This window comes from Dendrobium catenatum, unplaced genomic scaffold (genome assembly GCF_001605985.2).
Source record: "Dendrobium catenatum unplaced genomic scaffold, ASM160598v2 fragScaff_scaffold_501, whole genome shotgun sequence".
NCBI lineage: Eukaryota > Viridiplantae > Streptophyta > Magnoliopsida > Asparagales > Orchidaceae > Dendrobium > Dendrobium catenatum.
The window spans coordinates 1,495,770-1,522,434 of NW_021318963.1; the positions used below are offsets into that span (position 1 = coordinate 1,495,770).

The 26,665-nt window shown below is 38.0% G+C and overlaps 1 protein-coding gene across 4 annotated transcripts in view; it reads right to left on the reverse strand.

Moving 5' to 3' along the window:
• Nucleotides 1–212: 212 nt before the first annotated feature.
• The window catches only part of LOC110095308 (ABC transporter G family member 42), a 53,972-nt gene continuing 27,519 nt past the window's right edge, over nt 213–26,665 (reverse strand). For 2 of the 4 annotated variants that reach the window (XM_020820791.2, XM_028694559.1), the window contains 16 exons: nt 25,211–25,512; nt 24,814–25,095; nt 24,411–24,727; nt 13,192–13,352; nt 12,646–12,755; nt 12,351–12,501; nt 12,145–12,219; nt 11,845–12,020; nt 11,403–11,732; nt 4,237–4,527; nt 4,076–4,159; nt 2,871–3,004; nt 2,492–2,719; nt 2,239–2,410; nt 1,179–1,433; nt 215–965 (listed from right to left, as the gene is read on the reverse strand). In XM_020820791.2, coding sequence (XP_020676450.1) covers nt 696–965; nt 1,179–1,433; nt 2,239–2,410; nt 2,492–2,719; nt 2,871–3,004; nt 4,076–4,159; nt 4,237–4,527; nt 11,403–11,732; nt 11,845–12,020; nt 12,145–12,219; nt 12,351–12,501; nt 12,646–12,755; nt 13,192–13,352; nt 24,411–24,727; nt 24,814–25,095; nt 25,211–25,512 — 3,338 coding nt within the window. In that variant the 3' untranslated portion in view covers nt 215–695. Of the gene's footprint in view, nt 966–1,178; nt 1,434–2,238; nt 2,411–2,491; nt 2,720–2,870; nt 3,005–4,075; nt 4,160–4,236; nt 4,528–11,402; nt 11,733–11,844; nt 12,021–12,144; nt 12,220–12,350; nt 12,502–12,645; nt 12,756–13,191; nt 13,353–24,410; nt 24,728–24,813; nt 25,096–25,210; nt 25,513–26,665 lie in introns of all 4 variants that reach the window. The other 2 variants (XM_028694560.1, XM_020820794.2) reach the window with 2 other exon arrangements.

A 26,665-nucleotide genomic window follows, 5' to 3' on the forward strand; every position in this document is an offset into this window, starting at 1 on the left:
CTTGGTGATTTATAGAATATAAATACTATGAAAGGAAACACTTAAGAAAGTATAAGATGCCACTATAAAAATTTGTTATTATTAAATTAATAATGAGAAATATATGAGTTACGTTAGCTGAAAAAGATTAATAATATACATATTATATGCATTTATGCATAGTTGTTTGTGGGGTTTGGTATTAATGAATATTTTAAAGAAAAAGCCTCATACCCAATTTTTATTGGCAAAAGTTCAATGCTGCATCTAATCTTACAGAGCTTCCTCTAACAATCACTAACTTATTGGTGAAACAAACTTTTTCCCATTCAACAAAGACGATATCATAAGCTAAAAAAAGATCTAAAACAATCTACATAAATGTCGAAAGCAACATCCAAAACCATCCCCTACCTATCAATTAAGGCTTCGTTTGGGACGACTTTCTTCCTGTTTCTTAAAACAACTTTTTAATACAAAAATTAAAATTATTGTATAAAAAAAAACTGATTTAAGAAGCAGTAAACAAACCGTCCCAAACGAACTCTAAATCTTCATTCGCTGCCATTTTCACATTTACAAATGAGAAGAGGATTCAAGCTGGAACAAGATATTGATTTAAACCTTGAACATCTATTTCCCTGGCAGTCACCACCAAGCTGTTAGTTGCTCAGTAATAACAAGAGTTGCTGGTGACTTTTCAATCTCCTTCTCCTCTACCTCTGTTGAAAATGGCAAGATCGAATGCAGTAAGTGTACATGAAGGCAAAGAAGATGGCAAAGCCCATAAGTACAACAATCATAAGGCTTTGGTAGCCGTCCCTGTAACCAAAATGGTTCATAACATAGTCTCTGATCTGTTGATCTTCCTGACCTGGAACCTTTATCTTGTCATGAATGTCACCGTACTGTGTTACAATCAAACCATATAATGTCCATGACACAGGACAGATCCAGCAATACCAGATCCACCACACTGGAATTTCCTGTAAATAAAATTCCATTATTTTGAACTGAAGCCTACCAAAACGGCTTTCTAGTTTAAAAATTAAAATTTTAATACTAAAAAGATGTTTTAAGAAGCAGTAAGAAAGCTGTGCCAAACGAAGCCCAAGTAGCAATGAATTCCAAGCTTAGCTTGCAATATAGATGTCAGTTTATAGAACTAAAGTTGAGGTTCTGAAGAGTTGGATACTCACTGGTCTATGGATGAAGAACCCAGAAAAAAGATCAAAGAAAAAAAAGATGCTTGCAGACAAGATTCCTGATACTTGTAAGTTTGGAGACACTGCCACGGACAACATCCCATAGTATGTGAAGTAAAGGAATGAGAAAAAAAAGATGGAAAGGAACCACAGGAATTTCGTTGCAGTCCACTGGAAGCTCATCATGTAATATACTAGAAGCGTGTAGTAAAATGCCTGGAAGAGAACATACGGTATTTCAACAACTACCTGCACAGAACAAACACTATTCTTATTCACATACACTGAATTATAGTAGTAACATGACAGTGACTGCTAGGAATTAGGCGGGGTTTAATTCAAATCACCACCACCACCAACAACAACAACATCAAGCCTTTGTCCCACTATGTGGGGTTGGCTACATGAATCCTGTTAAAAGTCAAATTCTCATTTAAATCTAATAAAGAAATATCATTTCTAATATTTTCTAACCAAGTCTTTTTAGGTCTACCTCTACCTCTCTTAACATAAGTCAAATCTAATACCTCAACTTTCCTAACCGGGTCATCAAAAGGCCTCCGCTTAATGTGACCAAACCATCTAAGGCGACTCTCTCTAATATTATCTTCCACTGGAGCTACTCCAACCTTTTCATCTATATGCTCATTTCGTATCTTGTCCCTAAGGGCAAAGCCACTCATCCACCTAAGCATCCTTATCTCTGCAATGCTTAACTTAGTATTATACTTCTCTTTTAACGACCAACATAAATATAAAAAACAAAACACACAAAAATACACCAGGAATTTTTATAGATGTTCATTATAGCTGCTTATGTCCATCATGATGAAGAAAATTTTTATGGAGGATATTTATAGCTTCCCTTTTACAGTATCTTTTGTATGATCTTTCCTTACTAGAAACCTTAATAACAGCGTTCTTCGAAATCTCCAAAATACTATCAATGAAAACCTAACAGTGCCTACTTTGAAAGGATCTACTTCAGCTATAATAACTTTTTCTGTGCTCAATCGTGCTAATGCTATGAATGCTAACAAAGAGAAGTAAATACCTGAGAAAGAGCATATGGCAACGCTGAGTACATCCCTGCCGCCTTCTCACGGTAGAACACTAACCTCTCAGTATTAATGAGTGGCTGTACAGTGGAGCAGTTGGCAAAGCCAACAAATTGTACAGCAAAGAACATTGCTCCAATGACTGACAGAAGTTCTTTTGAATTATCCCTGGATTGAACGACTCAACAGTTAGTTTATAAACACAGGCCGTCACTTGAGAAAATTGGCAGTCAAGTTATGGTTAAGAACCTGCGTTGGCCAATTTTCCAGAAAATTGAGCCTAACAGCAGAGCAGTGACAAGGGCCATGCCCAATCTTGATAGGTTGTACCCTGGACTCCTCCAATATATCCACCAATACTTCCATACGCAGATTTTGAATTGACCATAACTGGATTGGGCATATCGAGTTGAGAAGTATAGATCACATGTACCAGACAATGGCTTACTTAGCTCTCCAACCAAAGCCATGTTTTGCCTATTGGTGGCAACACATTTATGATTAAGAAGATTAAACATAAAATCAAAATATTTCAGTATATAATTGTATTCCATGTGTATGACAACAAGCATTTGCATGCATGATTGATCGTGATTTATATACAATCTAGAATTAAAAATATACTCACTTGTGCAGTGAAGAATTCTTGTATATCTCAGCAAAGTCAATATCTAGTTTTTCTTCTGTGGCAGTAGAACTTGCTTCCATCATCCATACCGCTGGGTTGCGTCCATCATTGATCTTTTGAACTCCAGGAATTTTCTGGTAGGAAATATATCAATCAGTATTACGTATTGACTTAATGATTGACTTCATCAAAGAGATGTAATATATACTTCTATTACTGTGATAAGAACGAAGTTGCCCTTAAAAACCTTTCCCCACTAAAACTTTTTAAGGATTGTGGTGACGATGTTAATGTTAAGTTGCGAAGCTTAATTTTTACCCTATAAAAAATACACATTACATAGATCTTCATTGCACAATCACCATGGGGTTTGGAAGGGGAGTAGGAGCCTACCATCACGAAGGTTCGGGAGCTCTACCACCAAAAGGTATTCAATATTTATGTGTTATTTTATGAAAGGCATTTTCCCGAAATATTTCTTTATAAAGCAAGTTGCGTTATGTTTATATAATAGGAATTAGCTTTGTAATTCTCCACAACCAAAAAACTACAATCAAATCTATGCCGGCCACAACCGGGCATAACCATCAATTAAGTGAATCTTAATTATTTTAATTAATTAATTGATATTAATTAAAAAAAAAGTGAATCTTATAAAATTTTTATTTTTATGCATTAATTTTATTTTATGTTTTCCATTCTTTTTCACTTCCAGTGGTTGAAATAGGTTTCGCCAATTTTCCACTAATTTAAACCATCTGAAGTGTAGGTTTTCACTTCAAGTGTTTTCTAAATTTTCCTTTTGCACTTTTGAATTGACTTCGGAAAACAAGTTATCAGATTTGTTGTAATAATTAACGTAATAAAACATTGGTTTATGAACTTCATTGACCAAAATGCCCGCATGTAAGTGCACAGCTAAAAATAATATCCACAATAGCTAGACTAGAAATTTTATTTTTTAAAGCATAGGAGGGGGTGGTTTTCCATTGCAGTAGCGGACTTCTTATTTCTTTTGTCATTTCAAGATTCAAAAGTATCTTAATTTCTATAAAGAATATGAATATCAAAGAACCTACAGCAATCCATGTTTCCGATTATTCTTGACAAAGGATGTGTGAGTAAAGGGGGAAAATAGCGAAATAAGATACCTACTCTAAGAAATGATGAGTCGCTCAGGAAGAAAATATTAAAGGAATACAAACCTCAAAATATTCTATTAGCTTCTGAGAATTCTGACCCAATGGTCCAGAATATATTACTTGGCCCCCTCTTTTCAGCAAAAGTAACTGCTCAATGAAAATTCATGAGTTGGTGCAAATATTGTTTTACTTTGTGTAAAAGGATGGATTTGAACTTCTCTAACCTCATCAAATGATTCAAATATGTCAATGTTAGGTTGGTGGATGGTACAGACAACAGTTCTTCCTGTATTGACAGTGTTTCTCACTGTTCTCATAACAATGGCAGCTGCCCTTGCATCAAGACCTGATGTTGGTTCATCCATGAATATAATAGAAGGATTTGCAACAAGCTCCACAGCAATTGTCAGCCTTTTTCTTTGCTCCGTGGATAGACCAGTAATTCCAGGAATCCCCACCAATCCATCCCGAAGGTTATCAAGCTCTACCAACTCCATCACTTCATCTACAAATTTCTGTAGGTAGAAAAATGCCAATTCAATGATCCAACCATCAACTTGTGCAACTATGCTAGTAAAGTAATTTGATGGAGGACGAACTCAAAGTTAAAACAATGGAATTGATCCCCTAATTTTTTTCTAAAGGAACAAAATAGTCAGCAACTATACTAAGTATCAGTTTGATCCCTTGACTCTTTAAATAGGGATCATTTTTGTTCTTCCAAGAAATCATTTAGATCCGTATTTAAAAAGTTAAAAACTAAAATAGGATTTTAAAATAGTCAAAGACATTCTGGTTCTTCATAAAGAGTCCGTGCCATTTTAGTCCTTATCTTTTTTTTTAATACAATAATTATGATGCATAATGTGTTTTCATGCAAAAAAATCCACGACTCAAATATCACAAGTTATCAATCAAATTGATAGTTCACTTTTTTTTTTTTAAAGAATGTGACAACAATAATCTTAAGCTCAATTTATAATAAAATGATAACAGATATTTCACAATTTCAACATGAAATTGGAAACGAATAAAACCAATGAGCGGGCAATTTAATTTTCATAAAATCAAATTTTCAACATATCACTTATGAACTAAAATCAAGAGCGCTTAACTAGCCAACAGCAACAAATAGATAAGGAATGAAATTAAATAAGGCATTCTAGTAGTACAAGGAGATTACTTCTCTTGAAATTAAAAAGCAAATTATATTCGCACTTTATCATGCTCAAAGGATTTACAAATCTAACTTGCACTCAAAAGATTGAAATTGAAGATTAAATTATATTTAAGCGAAAAACTATGAATTGCATATCTCATACCACTATTTATGTACTCCTCATAACCTCAATTAAAGTTTAAATTAATCCCAATTCAATTTTAAATTCCTCAAATAAACCAATTATCAATTTAATTTAATTTGAAAACTTCAACCAACCACAACTATTCATTCTAATCCAATATCAATAAATCCGCAATGCCACTCTATTAGTATAGGCAACAAGGAGTCCATAAATAATGGTACAAGGTATGTAATACAAAACATTTTTACTTTAATAAAATTTCTAATTTTCTTCTCAATTTTGTAAGAGCAAGTTACTTGAATACACGCGAATGGAAACTGCTCTTCTTGTTGGAGGCCGCAAATATAAGAAACAAACATCCTGCTACTGACGAATTGATTTAAGCCATTCGATCTAATATCTTGATATGGGAAACCATTCAAACTACTTGGAATAAATTAAAATTGAGTTTTAATCAATTGAATGGTTTGGGCTTATATTTGAGTTCAAATCAAACTCGATTTGACTCGAATCAAGTCGATTTGGGTTCGATGCTGTTCAACTGCATTAATTTAATGAAATTAAACCAAGCTCGACGTCGATCTAACTCAAATTGGGCTCGACGAGGCCCAATCAACTCGATTGAACACGCTCGAGGAAGATCACAATAAAAACGAGGTCAACATCTATATATTGCATACATAGTCTCTTCATGCAAATATTATAACATATGTATTGTTATGAAAGTATACAACGATAAAAGGCAATTATGAAATATGAATATTTGAAGTCTATAGAATATCAAATTAGGAAAAGTTAACTATGAAATGACATGATATTTGCTTTGCAGGTGGAGCAAAAGGGACCCCAGTTATGATACCTTCATAATAGGTGGGGCAAAAAGAACCTTTATGTAGTTCAATGATAATAATGCCAGGTTTACCTGAGCTTCATAGAACATTTTTATTAAAGTTTAGCAATTCTTCAGAAGACTAATATTGATATTATGTGCAGACTTCAAAAGAATTAAAGGTTACTACTAAATATGATTTTATGTTATGATTTCAATTATGATTATTCATATGATTTTCCAAATAACAGTAATTTTATTCAATTATGATTTCAATGTTACGATTTCTTATAATATTACATTTAAACTTTTATTTAATTTGCAAACTTTATGAGCCTCATAACTCACCAATTATTTTATATTGGTTGTTGTTATAGAAAAAGATAAAGAGAAAGTGTAGACCAATTAAGCAAGTGTTGGAAACTCTAGGTTTTATTTTTAAAAGTATTTGTGATGTCTTCTTCTAGAGTTTTAACGGAATAAGTTCCAGGATAAATTTTGGAAGGCAGATGGGTTTGTAGATAAGACACTACCCAGAGATTTCGCCCTCATTTTGTGAGGACTTTATGATCTGAGTTCTGGTTTCCTATAGGCGCAAGTCCCTATAGTTAATTACCCCTCCCGATAACGAGAGAAAACTTTTGTTTAAGGCTAGTCATCAATCAGATACGTAGAATATACGTGTTATCTGGTATATAGTAGCAGCATAGGTTTAAATAGTGAAAAATTGAAGGTTTTATATTTAAAATAGAATTTGTCACCATCTTGCACTTAAAGCGGATGGTGGGGGAATGGATGATAGACCCGATCAAGATCCCATGGTTCCGTCGTCCCGGGCCATCGCGGTCCCTGGTCTACTTAGTCAGAGGAGGTAGTTGACCCAACCTGACAGAAGGATCCTTGTCGGCAGCCATGGGTTGCTTCGTCCAAGGGGACCTTGTAGACCTGGGTTGGATATTTGTCTAAGGGGACAAATTTGAATCCACCTTAGCTAACAGAGGGCTTTGTGCCCTATCGATCATATCCTATTGATTCATATCTCAAGGATTTTATGCCAATAAGGAACGTAACGGCGATGACCATAACCGGTATTTCGTGGTGCCATTTGGCGGCAAAACCACTCGGTTCAGAGGGCCCCGGGTCATAATCGTTTATCTTGCGGTGCCATTTGGCTGCAAAACCGCCGGTTAGAGGACACGTACCACGTCCTTACTAGCGGAGGGTGAATGAATTTTGCTTTAAATAGTTTGATGGATTTATTTCAATTTTAAATATTTTTTTTTGGATTTTGAGATTTTTTTTAAATTTTGGATTTTGGTATTTTTGTGGAGTTTGAAAGGCATTTGGATATTTGGGAGTCATTTGAAAATGTTTATGAACCCTTCCAGTTGAGATAAGCAATCAACACGGCCATCATCGGGATGTTCGGGGTCATTTCTCTTTTGTTGATTGAATCTTGTCAACTCTATCGAATTATCGATAGAGAATCGATTTCGTATGTTTTATGCCCTTATTAGTGAATTCGTATTGTTATAGACCTTTGAAGGCCTAATATGAATATATTAAAACAAATATACCGGTCGTCATCACCGTATAGTTGTTTGATTGTTCGAACCCTGTCGACTTCTATTGACCTGTATAGAAGGATCGGATTCGAACTTGAATTCACTTATCAACTCGCGCAGCATCCCTAGACGTTACGTGTGTACCAATAACACGCTCGTCGGGGCCCATGCGGGTTTGGGGGCCTTTTATAATTATACCATGTCTACTCCTTTTTACCTGTTTAGGAGGATCGGATTCAAATTTAGTAACCCGCGCAGCATCCCTAGACATCACGTGTGTACCAATAACACGCTCGCCGGGGCCCATGCGGATTTTTGATTGTATATCCCCTTGTGTACCTATGTGTATACAAACTACGATGCAGGCGCAAGGATACTTTGAGATCATTTGTAGACGCCTTCTGTCCGCTTGCATGAATGATGCGGATCCGGTGGCGTGGCGTAGCAGCTTCTGAATATAGTTGTTTGCTGCTTTGCACAGATAGACTATCGTGCACTACTTACATGATTTATGTAGGTAGATTGTAATGCACTAACTAATCTCCTGTTTTATTGTAGATGCTTGCATCCATTGTTTCTTTGTATGTTGATTAGAGGAATCTCCTATATTTGCTTGCATGTCGACTGATATCGATTATGGAAGGATTATGTGTCACTTTGAACTTTGATGTTTGTGTGTTCATCTAAAATTCCTTCCTTCTTCGTGGTGCTTAAAAGTCATTTGCTTTTCTTGCTCTTCGTTAACCTTTGATTGTGGGATTAGCTGATTATCGAGTTTTGGAAATCTACTACACTCATTGTATGCTAATTATTATTGTCCGCAAGTAGGTCATCGTATTCTTTACAACCATAGTTGATTGTTAATGGCGGACGAACCTTGTTGAACATTGTAAATCTTCCACTTCCATATGAGGATGGTTCAAATGTTGTGTGGCAAACTTGCTTAATAACATATTCATCCCAATCAATGTGACGACATATTGATGCCTTAATGAAATTTACGTTTTGATTGCAATCATATCATTGTATTTTCCAATCAACCTTTGCTTGTGAATAGATTGCATTCATTATGTATATGTCTTCATCTTGCAAGCATAGATAATTTGAATCTGGTTCATGGATGATTTAAAGGTCTTATAGTATCACTGACGATCAACATCACAACAATATTTGAAGAGAACTTTAAATCAATCATTGACAACCAAATTATACTTTTCTGTCACTTCGCTTTTATCATTCGTAGGTGAGACATGTTCAACTTTCTGACTCACATTCGTTGGTGTCTCACTAAAATCATTATCTTCAATAATCCACCAAGGTTTAATGTGATCATTTACAAATCATCTTGACTTCGTCATTCATGAGTGAGAAGTTAGTGAGTTCTTGCTTGTTTGAATTCTACTTGCAAACTCCTTAACTTCGAAGAAGGTCTAATGCATATGATAAGTTCGATATCATCCTTTACTTGCATTATGATTGGAGTAGTCACTTCTCAATCTTCATTAGAGGTCATTTAAATTCATACATTCATTACTTGTTCATCAAGTCCAATATTGGATTTATACTCCAAGCTTCTTATACAATTTATAAATTTGAGGCATTGTCATTTGATTCAAATTTTTATTGATCATTTAAGTCCCAATTAAATCCAAGTCCAAATGATTTGAATTTGAGTACAATTCAGGCTTAAGAAGAGCCTCTTTCCTTCATTCAAGTCCCCTGTATTTTTGCAAGGTTCAAGTCCAAACTCATGTCTACTGTGCTTGATTCAAATCAAGTCCAAGTTTGTTCATTTTGATTTCAAATTTGAGTTCAATTTTATTTAAGTTTGGCTTTGAATTCATTGCATATTGTGGTTCAAATTCAATGTCAAAGTCCTCTATTGTTCAAGCCCGGATCTTTGTTCATTATAGTTCTTGCATGTCCTTTTTGAGTTCAAATAGGTCCGAGTGCAATATATTTTCACCCGAAATTTCGGCAACCTCCCGGTGTCTCCCCCGTTTAGGGGAAAACTACGGAAAACTGGGCCTCCCGCCACGCTAGAGAAAAGCGTGTACGGTAGGTGCCCTCTTACGAGGACACCGCGGCCGTGTAAAGTTTTTGTCTCCACCACGCCAGAGAAAGGCGTGTATGGGTCTTCGATACCTGTTGCAAAAGAAAAGCAGTTGTTTTCTCGCGAGCGGGTACTTATGAAAGAAAAGCAGTTGTTTCCCCACGAGCGGGTACTTATGAATATCCCGGTCTCGTTGTAGGCGCCGCACCATATTCCCATCCCACCACGCTAGAGAAAAAAGTGTATAGACGGTTTTCCGGTGCGCCACGAACGTCGAGAACAAGATTTTAGGTGATCACCCGATTCGTTGGAAACACCGCGACGAACTTCCTCCCACCACGCTAGAGAAAAGCGTGTATAGGTGGTCGTTTTGTCGCGTTGCAAGCATTGAAAGCGGTATCTCGGAGTTTTAGGGTTTAGGAACTTTATACCTGCGAGAGGGTTGATGACAAAGATGTTGGCACGGATTGAGGGAGAGAGAGTGAACTTCTCTCTCTTTTATTTAAATTAATTATAACTAATTTTGATTCAGAATAATTAGTTATAATTAATAATAATTAATTACTATTAAAATACTAATAATAATTAATCATGTTTAATTATGATTACTTTATAATTAATTGATAACTCCTTATAATTAAAAATAAATAATCATAATCAAATTATGATTAATTTATAATTAATTAATAAGTAATTATAATTAAAAATAAAGAATCATAATTAAATTTTAATTAATTATAATTAATTTATTATAATAATAATTAATTAAAATTAAAAGTAACTAATTATAATTAGATTTAATTAATTATAATTAATTCAACCATATACATAATTTTAACAGGATTTATGCAGGATTTGAACAGGATTTGGGCTGAATCCCGTCTGGTTCACCATATCTAGCCGAAGAAGCGTGCAAGGGAATAAGTTACCTTCACAGCAAGCTTCTGTCGTTTCTCCGATCGAAATGCTATAACTTCCGATCCAGCAGGCAGAGGGAGTTCGGTCGCTGGCTTGAGATCGGGCAAGGAAGAGAGCTCTCCTCTCTCTCTCTCTCTCTCTCTCTCTCTCTCTCGGGATCAGATGAATCAAGAGGTCAGTCGACCTATAGGAGGCGGACCAGAGGGGAATCGGGCTTCAGGACTAGGGCAGAGAGAGGTTCGGTGAGAGGAGGTCTGGAGTTCTAGCGTCGGGTTTGGTACAGGGGTAAATGGAGGTTTGTGGGAGAAGAGCTCGTCTCCCTCTTATAGACGCAAATGGGAGGCGATCGAAGCCGTCGTTGCAGGATTCGCGGAGAAGTGACGCGAACGGCGCCGAAGGAACAGTGCCTCGGCGAGATTTGGGCCAGATTTTGCGGAGGAGTTCTTGGATCCGACGGGTGTTAGGTACGTACGCTGGATTCTTGGTTTCTTTCTCCTCTTGTTTTGTTTATACATAGGTTAACAAACTGGCTATAGAAAGGGACTATTATAGCACAAGAAACTCTTAAGAAGATGAAAGCAATGAAGAACAACTAGGAATGATAAAAAGATAAAGTAACCAGCGGGATATCTCCTTCAATCATGAAGGTGATTATGACCTTCAACTAAGCAGAAATAGTATAAATATATAAGGCTCTATTAGCAGAGTCATTTGAACTCACTAGTTTTTCTTCTACGCTGATTCCTGCAAGGCGCAACAATGCAGAGAAGCTGAGTGACTCCTTTACAGTGAGCTGTGGGGAGTGAACATCAAACTGCTCACAGTATCCTGAAATCCTTGCAAAAGTTGATTGTTTCTTGGGGTAGCCAGCCAACCGGATATCTCCTTCAATATAGCCACCAGTTTTCCTTCCTGCCAATACATCCATTAGTGTTGTCTTCCCAGCTCCGCTCTCTCCCATAAGAGCTGTGAGTATTCCAGGGCGAAAAGTCCCTGTAATTTCCCTCAACAATTGAAGTCTGTCTTCTTTAACTGCATATGCCTTCATTGCCTATCGAAGATAAAGCTTTCATGTATCATCTTTCTGTTGCTGAAATTAAAATTCATGAGTTGTTCTAATGGTTAATTTTCATCTTAAAAATTAGAAATAAACTCGAACTTACAGGAGGAATGTCTACATAGTAGTTCACTTCATTGAAAGACATAGCAAGGGGTTTGAAAGGAAGAACCATCCCTCTTCTAGAGGAAAGTTTGCCTGCAGCATTCCTATATGTTTCACAACTACGCCACTTGGGTGTGTTGCTGCTAGGGCGACTACACTCAGCTTTGGCCTCATCTCCTAGCGCAATAGTTAATAATGATATGAGGATCATAGAAGCAAGCAAACAGTCTTTGCAGAAAGGTGATCAGCAAGAGAATCACAAATGATTGGTTCGTTTGAATCTTACTCTAGTTTCCCTTACCTACACAGTGATCTCTTTTGTCTTCCATCTCAGCTGCCGTTTCTTCAGGCATGACTGGATTTGACCTTCCAAGAGCTAATCACAATACAATCAAAAGCAGTTAGTTTATTAATACTTTCTGGACCAATTCTCCAGAATAGAATGTCTTTGGTTGGCTAGCCATTGTGATTTGGAGTCAAAGGTTTAATACTCTTTGTATGACTTACGATTTAGAAACATGAGGGAAAGTGTGAAGAGAATGTTGAAGATGATGGAATATCCTACAAGAACACCAGCTGATTTCCAATACAACTTCTGATCAGTGGAAAGATCGATATTCTCTAGGATTGCAATCCCCAATCTCCTGCCATCTGGCGCCTAACAGAGTTATAAATACCATCAGAAATATTTTAGTTAAAAAATGTGTTTTTGCAATGCATTCATCATGCAAATTTCTTCTCGAATAGACTGGAAGAATGCTTAAAAAAATTTGAAACACGTGTGATTTAAACTAATACTTACAAATTTATCCATCCACTTAGAAGAAAACATCTCATTGATTGTAAGAGCAGTAAACCCATGTGTCAACGGGGAAAGCCAGTGACCCAACATCCACCATTTTGGTATCAAATCTGTTGAGCAAAATTCTTTAGATACAAGTGCAGCTGCGCATATAAAAAAGTATATAATGTGGAGAAGATAGAGTCAAATATTTTGTAGAAGTTCAAATAATTTTTTTTATTTTCTTCAAATAACATTGCATTGGATACATGAACCACACAGACAAACATCAAAAACCAAAACTAACTAATCGAGTTAGCAGAAGGAATGGTTGCTAATTTAACAGAGTTGTATAAAAACTAAAAGAATTTGCTATTTCCCATTAACAAATTGAGCTTACTTGGCATTCAGTGGAACATCCAAAATAATATTAGAAAAATTACGCAAACCTATCATCTGTCCATATTTTAAAATGCAGAAAAATTGATTGTTTAAGTCAAATAGAGTCACAATTCCTGTTTAATGAATTAAAGCTACCAATGGTTTGTGGGATACACGAATGAGAACCTTTAGGTAGGGAGAAGCCGCCAATAGAAATTAGCGTCAGTGAAACGACGCTTCCCCAAGTGTTGGCTGCAGTTATGGATCTGGTCACGCCTGCAACCAGTCTGAAGAGGCCAGCTGCCATCTGCTGGACCAGGAAGAAGATGAGCAACTGCTTGAAGAACCTGTGGGACTAAATAGGTGAGATCTGGTCGCAACAGCATATATGATCGATTTGCCAATTTGATAAAACTAATCGGTGCAAAACGTCCCATGAGGTTAAAAAATCACGGCTAAATTACTACTAGTTCAAATGAGAACAAAAACTTCTTTGAAAGTAAAAAATAATTAATTCCGATGTATCAATTTAGAAAATTTTAGAAAAAAAAGTGAATACTAAGTTCTAGAAATAAAGCGCATCTTAATAAGCAAATGTTAGAAATCACACGTCACATATAGAAACAAAACGAATGAGACATATGCTGCATCATAAAGAGTAAATATAACAAAATACTAAAAGCATGTGAATTGTTTTTGATAATACAATCAGTCAGTTATTACATAGTCTTACAACAAAGGTCGTCATTACTTTTTTCCCTTTTCTGATGAATATAAACCGATTGCATTTCCTATATTAGCACAACCTTGATTTGCAGATCTCAACCAAACATACTTATACTTCATAAGCCAAAAAGTGAATACACTTGGCTTGGAATGTTTCATGGGATTATAGAAATGTGGTAAAAGAGTGAAACCATGAGTTACAAGGGACTTTTTTTTACTCTCCATGTGCATGGAGAAGGGTTGTGATACCCCCTTGTGCGGCCCAGGGGATATATTGTTCATTATGTAAGGAGTAAGAATTAAGGGGGAACTAATTAGTAAGGTTTATTTAGAAAAAGAGGGTTGAGTTGAGTGGGAGGGAATTAGGAAATGTTTATTTAGAGAAAGATGGTTGATTTGATTGGAAGGGAATTATGAAAGGTTTATTTAGGAAAAGATGGCTGATTTGAATTCAGACTTGGGAAGGAAGTAAGAAGGTTTTTATTAGGGTTAATTGGATGATTTTATTGTCATTATGTAATTGTGTTTGCTATAGTTTTTCTTTGGAGTTGTTCTTAGCAGCGCCTATGATTTGTAGTAGAGCTGATCTACCTTGAATAGTAGATCAATTGTATCTTTTATTATTTGTTGAAGGTATAATAAAATATTAGCCCTAATATTTGGTTCCTGCATTTTTCTTCTTATCTACTAGTTGTTTTTACTTCCAAAACACATCTGATGGGGACATCAGATCATAAAAGGTTTATCAGAGACGTGGCCGCCGATTTACGGCCACGATTGAGTCATTGTATTTTTTATTTATGTATTTTTCTTATTTATGTTGTCGTATTTTATTTGCTTGATTTAGTTTCCTATTGTAACATCTTATTAGGGAATGTCGTATGGAAGCCCTAAGGGCATTGTTGTCTTTTTTTTATGAGTCCTTTATATGAGGCTTTATATAGCCCTCTTTATTTTGCTTCGAGGTTAATGAATTATTAAATGATAAACTTTTTCTTTGCTTAAGTTCTTTGTGGGACTTGAGAGTGCTTGGGAGAGAAATCCCTAGGAGAGGGAAATTGGATCACCCACTAACCTTGGAGACGGTCGGGTTCGTGGTTCTTCTTCTTCTTCATTTAATTTTCCCTATTCTTCATCACCTAGCCGCCGGCCACCTACTCCCTCCCTTCCCAACCGTGCCCTTCCTCCTTCCCCAAAACCGCCGGCCCTCCACACCCCACCACCGGTCTCCCCTCACCCCCACCGCCGGCTATTCCCCTAGACCCAAGCAACCGAGCCCCTCTCACCCAAACCCACGGCCAGTCCAAACAGCCGGTCCTAGCCTCACCATGCCCTCTTGATGATGATTTTAATCATCATCAACATTTGCCTTAATCAATTTTGAATTTCAAAACTTTCCTAAATTAATTCTTTTAAATTAGAAAAGTTTCTTAAATTAAGTCTAATTAAAAATTAAATTAGATTTGATTTATTCTCTCTTTCTTAATTTAATTTTCTAAACTTGGCAACCCTCTTATTTTCCCTCCCAATCCCCTCCCTCTTTCCCTATACCGCCAGCTCCATGCTTGGGTTTTTGGAATTATTTCCTAAGTGCTAGCTTTCCCCCCTTGGAAATAATTCAAAACCTTTTTCCTCACCTTAGCTGCCACCCCCTCCTCCCCTAGCCTTCCTTGGTTTCTTCTCAATCAAGAGAGACACATAAGGAATTTTCTACCTCAACTCCCTCCACAAAAAAATCTAAACCTAACTCATCCCTAAGCCCTCATCCTTTGGCCGGCCACACTTCTTCACCCCAACTTCAAGATAAAAAGAAACTTCTTTCTCTTCAATGGAGTTCAAGGTTCCTAGTAATCTTTGGGAGCAATTGTCAACTAGCATTCATGAATGGCCGATCCTGACACTGACTACGGACTTGCTTACGACGAACACGAATTTGTGCACATTCTCCACTCAACCTTCTTCGACGTCAACTCGAGAATCAACCATCAGTGGAAGACCACATAGAGCGTATCTTGGACAACTTGGTTGAAGCTATCGAAGAGCAATTTGAGATCGTCGACTGGAAGATTGCCGCCGATCCTTGACGGAGGTTCTACTTTTCCATCTTCTTGTATTTCTTAAGCCTAACCCTTTCTTGTGATTTGATTATAGTCACGAAGGACGCCTTCGCCTGTTTCTGCTAAGCTTAGTAAATGCAGGAATTTGAGCGTATTCATTTGCTTACTAATCTCAATGTTAGACAAGGAATTTTGTTGACACTACTACTTTGGCATGATCTTAATTTCTTACGATATTTTGAAGCTTCAAATCTTTTGTTATGCAACTTAGCATAAACGGTTGTGACCCCTCTTACGTTTTGATTCGTCGTTTTATTTGCTAGTAGATTTATTTGTTATTTCTCTAATCAAGAAGTTGTGCAAAATCTTAACAAAAATCATTGCGTCCATCGCAGTTCTACATCAACATCAAATTGGTATCAAGGCGAGGTTTTGAAGAGATGACAACAAAGAAGGTGGATGCATTGGAAAGCGAAGTGGAGCAAATAAAATCCGGGATGGAAGAGAATCTCAAGCATCGAATGAAGATTTTCAGCCATAAAGTTTCAGATAGAGAGCCGCTTTGGAGGGTTGGAGGAGATGATGACGAAGCTTATGGAGATGCAATCCAAAACTCCACTGGCAGTTCCGATTACAAACCTTAATCAAGATTTGACCAGGATTTCCTTGGCAGAATCTAAGAGAAAGGAGATCGAAAGAGAGGAGTTTGATGAAGAGAGTTTCTTTCATTAAGAGCCACCTCATAAGGCTTCGATAAGGAGTATATTAGGGTTTTTAGATAGGGGGATAACAATGAGGGAATTTGGTGGGGGTAGGTGATAGGGTGGCTGATCCCTATCTCTGTTTAAAATTGCGCAATAAGAGGCGCGCCTCTGCGCAATTCTGTCCAAAAGCGCCTCGAGGCGCACGCAATTTTGACACTGATTGAGGCGTACGCCTCACCCTGTGTGAGGCGCGCCTCAATTGCGCAATTATGGGTGAGGCGTACGCCTCATCCAAATGGTCTTACCTACTTAAAATCAACCATTAAAAAAGCAGACGAGGCGTCCGCATTGAGTCGTGTATTCGCGTATAGGATTAGGGCTTCCTGTGAGAATTGAAAGGCGAACTAGAGGCGAAGCCGTGAGGGAAATAGACGAAGCTGTGAGGGAAGGAGACGAAGCCGTGAGTGTAGGAGACGAAGTCGGAAGGAGACGACGCAGGGAAAGAAACGAAGCCGAAGTTGTGAGTGCAGGAAACTTTCAGGCATCGGTTAGGTCGGAAGAGCAGGTACGCGGTGTTGCCATGACTTTGACGTGCAGTAACGAAAGCTTGAATAACTCCTGATTCGGCTTTCTTTCATTCGTCCGCTCAGTACAAGCTCGGTACCGCTCAATACATGCTCGGTACCGCTCAGTACATGTTCGGTACTGAACCAGTACCGCTCGGTACTGAGCGGTACATGCTCGGTACTGAGCGGTACAAGTTCGGTACTGAGCGGTACATGCTCGGTACTGAGCAATACATGCTCGGTACTGAGCGATACATGCTCGGTACGCTCGGTATTGAGCAGGTCGAACCCAGCCAGGGGGCAGCGCCCTCTTAGACCCCCGGCAGACTGGTATATTTTTGTATTCATGTTTTTTTATTATTGGTAGTACAAATAATTGTTAAAAAAATATGTCATATTGTTAGTATAAGGAATTATGGATCATGGTTAGAGGCAAGGAAAAGACGTCTGCATCATTGCGGAGGGACCCTTCTTGGAAATATAGTGTACAAGTTGGCATAGGCGGCGGAGAGAAGAGTTATGTTTATTTGAAATGCAATTTTTGCGAAAAAGTGGTGAAGGGAGGTGTTACCCGCATGAAGGAACACTTATCATGCTCGCATAAAAACGTAGCACCGTGTGCAAATGTGCCGGAAAAGGTGAAGGAGGAAATTATTGCTTATATGAAGAAAAGTACCACGGCAAAACACTTGCAACAGGAGCAATTTGATAATAGGGTCGAACATGACGCTTATTTTGGGAGCGAGAGTGGAAAGGGCTCTTCCTCCACTATACATAACAGAGGTGCACGGGGTCCTATGGATCAGTATATGACTAATCCAGAAGAGGATAGAGGACAAGCACAAATGATGCCTGCGGCCGGTACTAGAGAGGGTCGACGCCAGGTTTGCATGGATATTGGGAGATTTTTTTTTGAAAATGCCATACCTTTTAATGTTGCTACGTCGCCTGCCTACTTCAATATGCTGCGGTCTGTAGGGTTGTATGGGAGAGGGTTGAAGGCACCTTCTATGTATGAGTTGCGAACATGGATTTTAAAGGAGGAGCTGATGAACACAGAGCGTAGCATTGATGAGATTAAAAGGACATGGATTGAGACTGGTGTAACCATTATGTCAGATGGATGGTCTGACATGAAGAGCAGGAGCTTGATTAACATTCTTGTGAACAATCCCTACGGCACGGTGTTTTTACGATCGGTTGAAGCTTCAGATGAGGTGAAAAATGCTACATTCATTTTCAATTTACTTGATGGGGTTATTGAGGAGATTGGGGAGCAATTGGTTGTCCAGGTAGTGACTGATAATGCCAGTGCATACAAAGCAGCTGGTCAGATGTTGATGGAGAAGAGGACACACCTATATTGGACACCCTGCGCAGCACATTGTATCGATCTCATTTTGGAGGATCTTGGTGACTTACCTCAGCACAAGAGTGCTCTTGCTAGGGCGAAGAAGATTACAAAATTCATCTACAATCACTCTTGGGTCTTAAGCTTGATGAGAAAATTTTCAAAGAAAGAAATCATTCGCCCTGCAACCACTAGGTATGTTCATATTTTTTACATTGTAAATCATTCCAACTGTATGTTCATAGTTTTAACATTTGGGCACTGTGAATCTATAGGTTTGCCACCTCTTATTTGACACTGCAGAGCTTGATGGAGGTGAGACAACCTTTGGAAGCCATGTTTACATCAACTGAATGACTTAACTCTGCTTGGGGGAAGAAAAGTGAGGGGAAGGAAATAAGAAAGATAATTCTGAATGATAAATTTTGGGCTACTGTGACCTATGCCATTTTGAGCACGAGACCCTTAGTGCAAGCTCTATGCTTAGTGGATGCAGAGAAGAAACCAGCTATGGGTTTTATTTATAATTATATTTTTTCTTGAAAACAGTTGAATGGTGGATCCAATTTGGTGATTCCACCCCTGAGTTATAGAGTTTTGATGTAAGAGTGTTGGGCCTCACTTGTTCTTCTTCTGGGTGTGAGCGAAACTGGAGTACATATAGTCAAGTGCAAACAAAGAGAAGAAATCGGCTATCTACATTCAGAATGAACTCCCTCGTATATATAATGCACAACAAGAGGTTAAAAGATAGGAGATTGAGGAATAAGGGGTTGAAGGATGATGAAGACCCGTTGGTGTGTGATAATGTGTCATCCGATAATGAGTGGTTCATAGATGATGAGATAGATTTACCATTATCAGACTTACAGCTAGAAGATCTAAATGTGGATGTCTTGAGGGGCGAAGCAGATCAAATGAGCACATCTTCTAGTACCACACCACACACATCCACTAGCTCTGCAGCACAACAATCAAGTAAATGTATTCCACAACTTCTTATAGACTATCGCAGTATATTTATATCAAGTGAGCAATTAACATGCTAATGATCTTTTCTCTTATTGAACAGGAAAAAAAAAAGTGAATTATATTAAAGATGATGATGACATGACATTCATAGATACAATTGGAGAAGAAGATTCCCTTGAAGACCCATTTAGTGATGGCATATGATTGCATTTTATATGTTTTTTGTACTTTGGGAGTTTTGTTAAACTAATATTTTGTGATTTTGTACTTTGGGACATGATTTTATTGCATCTACTTTCTTACTTTCAACTATTTTCATATATCATTTAGATGTTTTTATTGTAAGATATAATATTGCCATTATTTTCCTGCTAAAACCCTTAATTTTTCATTTACGCAATTCTGTGTCCGTGAGGCTTACGCCTCAGACCGCCTCGAGGCTTACGCCTCGCCTCACGGACGAAAACCGCCTCGAGGCTTATTTACGCAATTTTAAACCTTGATCCCTATGGGAGACATTTCGAGCAAGGGGATTGGGCGATTGGAGATGGAGGGGGTCAAGACAAGCCATGGGGATCGGATCATGCAAGGAGGATGGAAGAAAGACTGGATTCTCGCCCTCAATACACGGGGGAAACCATTGGAGGGAGAGGAATTTGGAATGGAGATGCTAGGATAAGGAAGTTCAAGATGTTTATATTTCATGAGGATGCCCATGGGTGAGTGTGTTGGGTAGAGAGGTATTTCATGGTGAATGGGCTAAATGAGGAGGAGAAGCTTACGACAGCAGGGCTATGTCTAAAGGTGTCAACTCGGGACAATGGGTCGGGTTTAGGTCGAACCCGACTTGACTCGATTGTAAACGTGTGGACATTAACCCGGATCCGACCCACGCAGGTTATCAGGTTGACCCAACCTGACCCGCGAGGCTGCAGAGCGGGCCCGCCGACTAGGTCTCGTCTTCTCGACTCTTAACCGCGACACTGCCTACAGGAGCCAGCGTGGGGCCACGGAGGGATTGACGGCCACAGCGACAGTGCTGGCGGAACAGACGGCGACAGTAGTGGACATGACGAGGTGATGCGACGAGGCGACGGGAGACATGACGAGGCGACATTGAGCAACCTCATTTGCTGATGCTTGACGAGATAGGCCTCACGCATGATGATGAAAATGGATCAATCCGGGTTGGTTTGGAGTTTCCGGGTCAACCCGAATCCTACCTGATTTTACAAACGGGTTGGAATTACAAACTCAAACCCAACTCATATAACAAACGGGTTAAGCCAAACCCGAAATTTTCCAGGTCAGGTTCAAGTCAAGTTTCGGGTCGTGACATATTTTGACACCCATAGCTATGTCTGGAGGGGAAAGCCCTAGCTTGGTTCCAGTGAATGGAGGCAAGATATCTTATCCACTCTTTGAAGGAATTTAAGGATTGCTTGTTGGTACATTTCCGAGCCATTCGGGAAGGAGACCTACACGAGTAATTCTTTGTCTTTGTCTTGACTCAAGAAGAGACTACCATGGAGTATAGGGAGAGATATGAGTTGTTGTTAGGACGGTTGAGGGGGATTCAAGGGCAATATTGGAAGAAAATTTTATGAAGGGCTTAAAGCCTAACATACGGGAAGACCTCTGATTGTTGAGGCAAAAGGGGTTGAGGGAGACGATGGAGCTAGCCCAGATAATAGGTATCAGAGACAGATGGAGAGAACCAGTAGGAGCGGAGTCATGAGAGGCTCCTACAAGAGTGTCTCGACTTCACTGGCATCGAGGACCCAGACAATGTCATTTCAGCGGGAGGCATCAAGGGAGAAGATTGGTGGAGTTTCGAAAAGAGTGGGGGAGTTCACCCCAGGCCAACTTCAAAAGCCTCATAGAGGCAAAAATGAAGGACAAGAGAGCAAAAGGTTTTTTCTTCTGATGTGATTAGAAGTATGCATCATGCTATCGGTATAAGAACCACACACTCCAGGTCCTTATGGTTTTTGATGAGGAGGAGAACAATAGCGAGGAGTTGGAAGAGGAAGCAAAAGTGGGAGGAGAGCACCTACACCTTGATATGGCAGAAGTATCCCTTAATTCAGTGGTGGGATTTTACTCTAAATCACACAATGAAAGTGAGGGGACAGATTGGGAAGCGGCCAATGGTGGTCTTGGTGGATAGCGGGCCTTCTCACAAATTCATCTCAAATTGGGTTATGGACTAGTTGGGATTGAAGTTGGTGGATACAAGAAGCTTTGGAGTCATGATGGGGATGGAGAAGATGGAGAGTAAGGGGGATCTGCAGGAGGTTGGTGTTGACACTCCAGGGCATATGGATAGTAGAGGATTTTCTTCCCTTGAATTTAGGGATAACTGATGTGATCCTACGGATGAAGTGGTTACAGATGATCGAGGAGACAAAGGTGGACTGAAAAACTTTGACAATGGAGATCCAGGTGGAGGAGAAGAGGGTGGTGTTGCAAGGAGATGCCAACCTGTTCAAAACCATAGTTTCACTTAAAACCATGGTCAAGACGATACAGGGAGCAGGGTCGAGTTACTTGGTGGAGCTGCAGAGCCTAGAGGAGGTGCGAGATTTAGAGTGAGTCGAGGTCCCTAAGTGTGTATGCCAGCTTATGCAGCAGTTTCCTGTTATTTTTTAGCAGCCTAACGGATTAATGCCACCTAGGGAGCACAAGCACGCCAATACCTTGAAAGAGGGAGCTTCTCCTATCAGTGTTCGACCATATCAGTACCCGCAGATTCGAAAGGATGAGATAGAGAAGCTCATCAGAGAGATGCTTGAGGCAGGGATTATCCAGCCTAGTGTAAGCCCCTTTTCCAGCCCAATTCTACTAGTGAGAAATAATGGCAGTTAGAGGTTTTGTGTGGATTATAAAGTTTTTAAAAAGGAAACTATGCTGCACAAGTTTCTTATGCTCGTGATTGATGAGTTACGGGATGAGCTATTTGAGGCGATCAGCTTCTTGAAAATTGACCAGAAGTTGAGGTACCACTAGATCAGAATGAAGTTGGGGGATGTGCACAAGACAATCTTTAGGACTCATGAGGGTTACTGTGAGTTTTTTGTGAAACCTTTCGGCCTTACTAACACTTCAGCCACTTTTCAATCCCTCATGAACCAGGTTTTTCAACCCTACCTTAGAAAATTTGTTTTAGTATTTCTTGACGACATCCTGATCTATAGTCGTACGGAGGCAGAGTATGTGGATCACTTGAGGACTATACTGAAGACTTTGACGGAGCACTAACTATATGTCAATCGGAAGAAATGTTTCTTTACAGAGTCACAAGTAGAGTACCTATGACATGTGGTGAGCAGAGTAGGGGTAGCAGCAAACCAATCCAAAAATGAGTCTATATTGGATTGGCCTTTATTGAAGAACCTGAAAGAGTTGAGAGGATATTCTTAGGTCTCGCCAGGTACTATTAGAAGTTTGTGGGAGAGTATGTACGATAGCATGGCCACTAACAAAGCAACTAAATGATAATTTCAATTGGGGGGAAGCAACAACACAGGCCTTTGAGCAATTGAAGAAAGCCATAAGCATCGTGCCGATATTACCACTTCCTGACTTCAATAGACCAATTGTGGCGGAGACGGATACATCAAGATATGGACTAGCGGCAATACTCATGTAGTATCATTAGGCAATTGCATATTTCAATCAGGTGCTCACGACCAAGGCGAGGCTCAAGTCCATATAAGATGAGCGAGAGTTGATTGCAACTGTCTTAGCCATCCAAAAGTAACCACTTTATTTGTCGGGGAGACACTTTATCGTCAGGACATACCATAAAAGTCTGAAGTTTCGGCTGGAGCATAGAATGGTGATTGAGGAGCATCATAGGTGGTTATCCAAACTTGGATATGATTTTGAGATCCAATATTGTCCAGGACTAGAGAACAATACCGTGGATGCACGATTGAGAAAGATCCCATTCTTCCACCTTGAGAGCAAGGTGCGTCTTTGTGGGGGAACTATTGATACACCCTTGTGGGGCTTGGGGGATCTATTATTCATTATATAAGGAGGAATTAAGCGGGAACTAATTAGGGAAGTTTTATTTATAGAAAGAGGATTGATTTGATTGAAAGTGAATTAAAAAATATTTATTTAGGGAAAGATGGCTGATTTGAATGGGAGGGAATTAGAAAAGGTTTATTTACGGAAAGATTGATGATTTGAATTCAAATTTGGGAGGAAAATAGGAAAGTTTATATTAGGGTTAATTGGATGGTTTTATTGTCATTGTGTGATTGTGATTGCTGTAGTTTTTCTTTAGAGTTGTTCCTAACGGCGCCTAGGATTTGTGGGAGAGTTGATATACCTCTCGAATAGTAGATCAATTGTATCTTTCATTATTTATTAAAGAGATAATAAAAAATCAGCCCTAATATTTGATTCCTACATTTTTCTTTTTATTTACTTGTTTTTACTTCCAAGACAGAATCAAGTTGTTACTTCTATTGCTTCTAATCTTTTTATTTATGCAATCTTTTTTCTCTGGTTTGTGAAGGTATTATGATTTTAGCAAATAAAATAATATAAGGTAATGGTTGTGTGGATATAAATATGATTTAAATTAATAAGGTTTTAGTAAATCTTGTAAATCTAGATTTAGTAAATCTAAGAGGGGTCAAATCATGAAAATAAGTTGGCATGATAATTGTTAAATCTTGCTTAATTCTAAAAGCTTATTTGGCAGATATTTTCTATATTTACAACTTCAATGAAGGGAAAGAGAAGGCACAATGAGGAGACTTAAATCTCTAAATCCTACTTCCCCATAATTTACAAATCCAAGATTTAGACCATAATCTGATGAAAATTGGATTAAAGAAGGTAGTAGGGTTTATGTGGCTCAAAAAACTATTTAACAAAAATTAGCTCAAATATGACTATTTCTAGGCTAAATCTTTCAACCAAATAGCTCCCACATATATGATTAAGTCAATAAACAAACGCAAGATCATAATATTAAGAATTCTGAGATATATCAAGGTGATTGATTTACCTGCTAGCTTCAGGGGCAAAACCTATGGAGTAGTATGTCACAATCACCCAAACAGCAGACTCCATAATAGATAAGGGAATCCTTACGATGCAATTTGGAACGGTGAAAACCCAGGTTGGATAAAAGAGGAGATCCCGTTGCTTGTAAAATACTGGTAACCTTGAGATAGCAAGAGATTGCTCTGCAAATTCATTAAAAAAATTCACATTCAAGCCATATACTAATGCCCCTATATAGACGGCCCCATCAGCCTCAGTCTTTGTTTTCATGTTTGTCCTCAGAAAAACAGATGAAGCAACAAATGCCAGTATTAGGAGCTACAAACATGAAAATATAACATGTGTGAAAATGCATGTTGATTGATGAAGAAGAAAAACTCAAAATGGTCAAAATTTGTAAGAACCTGGATTGCCCTAAATACGTAAACGAAGGAGTTCCTCTTGATGAGAAGCCATTCCTTAGTGAAGGAGGCCTTGAGTAGAACTTTAGTAGGAGCAGAGCGCTTGGTGAAGACCAAAGCTGCGTTGTGGCTCTTTCTCTTGTCAAAAGGTACTGAAAGTCTACTTCGCAGATCTATTCCGACATGGAATCGATTGAAGCGTTTAATGAATTCAGCAGCGGACATGAATTCATATGGTTTCTCCTTGTTTTCCCAATACTGTTGTTGATCATTTCTTGATGTAACCTGTCCATGAAACAAAATTAAGTTTTTCTGTTGAAGAAGACAGGCCCACTCCTCCAAAATCCAAATTTGCCCTCCAAGCGCTCAAAATTTTCCTTAAAAACATTGCAATATTTACCTCTTGTAGGAATTCAGCAATAGCCTTCCTCTCAGGGCATCGAAAGCCACAACTGTGGAAGAATTCTAAAACATGATCACGTGGACCTTGATAGATAATTTGGCCCTCATCAAGTAGAATGATGTCATCAAAAAGGTCAAATGTCTCAGGTGCAGGCTGGAGAAGAGACATAAGTATAGTGGCTTCACCCAAATGCACAATTTGTTGAAAGCATTTCACAACTTGATGTGTAGTTGAGCTATCTAATCCTGTAGATATCTCATCCATAAAAAGTGTTTTTGTTGGGCCTACAATCATCTCACCTGTTACAGATTTAATTTTTTACTTCTCAACTATTAATGGATAAAAGTAATTACATTCCAAACTGATTATGATTTGATTACCAATTAACAAGCTATAACTAAATCAATACAATTGAAAAAGACCGCATTTGATTTCTCAAAGTTTAGAAGAGATATTGAACAGCACAAATTTGTAAATTTTTATAGTAAAGTTGCAATGTTAAACATGTCTGGAAACTCTTGCATGCTTCAAAAATATTTAGAAATAAGAATTTAATAGGTTAGTAATATGGTTCAAAAGTTTGAATGGTATAATATGATATAAACTAATCATAAGAAAATTTCTGAGGACTCATTTGATTGCTCGTAGATGACATTATTTTTAGAAAATAATAATTGTATTTTCACTTATTTTTTCAGTAAAAATAAATCATCATATTTAAAAGATTTTAAATATTTTTGTATTGTTTTAAAACAAATTTGATTTAGAATTAAGGAATCTAGCAAGTTTATTGTTTTAAAAAAGGTGCTTTCTTGCGTCAAGCAACCAATTATGGGCCTTTAAAAGAAGTTTTAATGTATTTTGATATTGTTTTCTATATTTGGCATGAAATTGTGAAATGTGAAATGCAATCATAACATTCTCAAAAAAATTTGAGTTGCTAGAACAATTAGTTTCTATGCACGTAAATTCATTTTAAAAAAATATCTATTGGCAAAAATAATGAATTTCTAAATGTATTTTCATATATATATTTTTATTAAGTTGAATAGTGGTGAAGCAAAAAGAAGTCTAAATATATCTAAAAGAGAAATAATATACCAAGAGATCCCTCAATAAGAACTTAAGAAGTGTGACAAGGGGATCAAGTATTGCTTGGAGAAGCTGATCAACTCAAAGGGGTTTTGTAGCATATTGAAGATCAAGACCTCTTCTATGAGTTAATGTCGGATTTCTTAGTGAAATGCGATTGGGAGAAGAGCAACCAACAATTGAGGTTGCCCTTTTTATGTTTTCTTTTCTTTATTCCCTTTTTTTTTTTGTCTTCTTTCCTGCAATACATACTTGTAAAGATATTCAAAAGAAATTTGCCTGCTCATTTTATTTTTTTGTGTATGTAATAATCTATTCCACGAGTGTTGATGCTATAGTGTCCATTATTTGAAGATAATT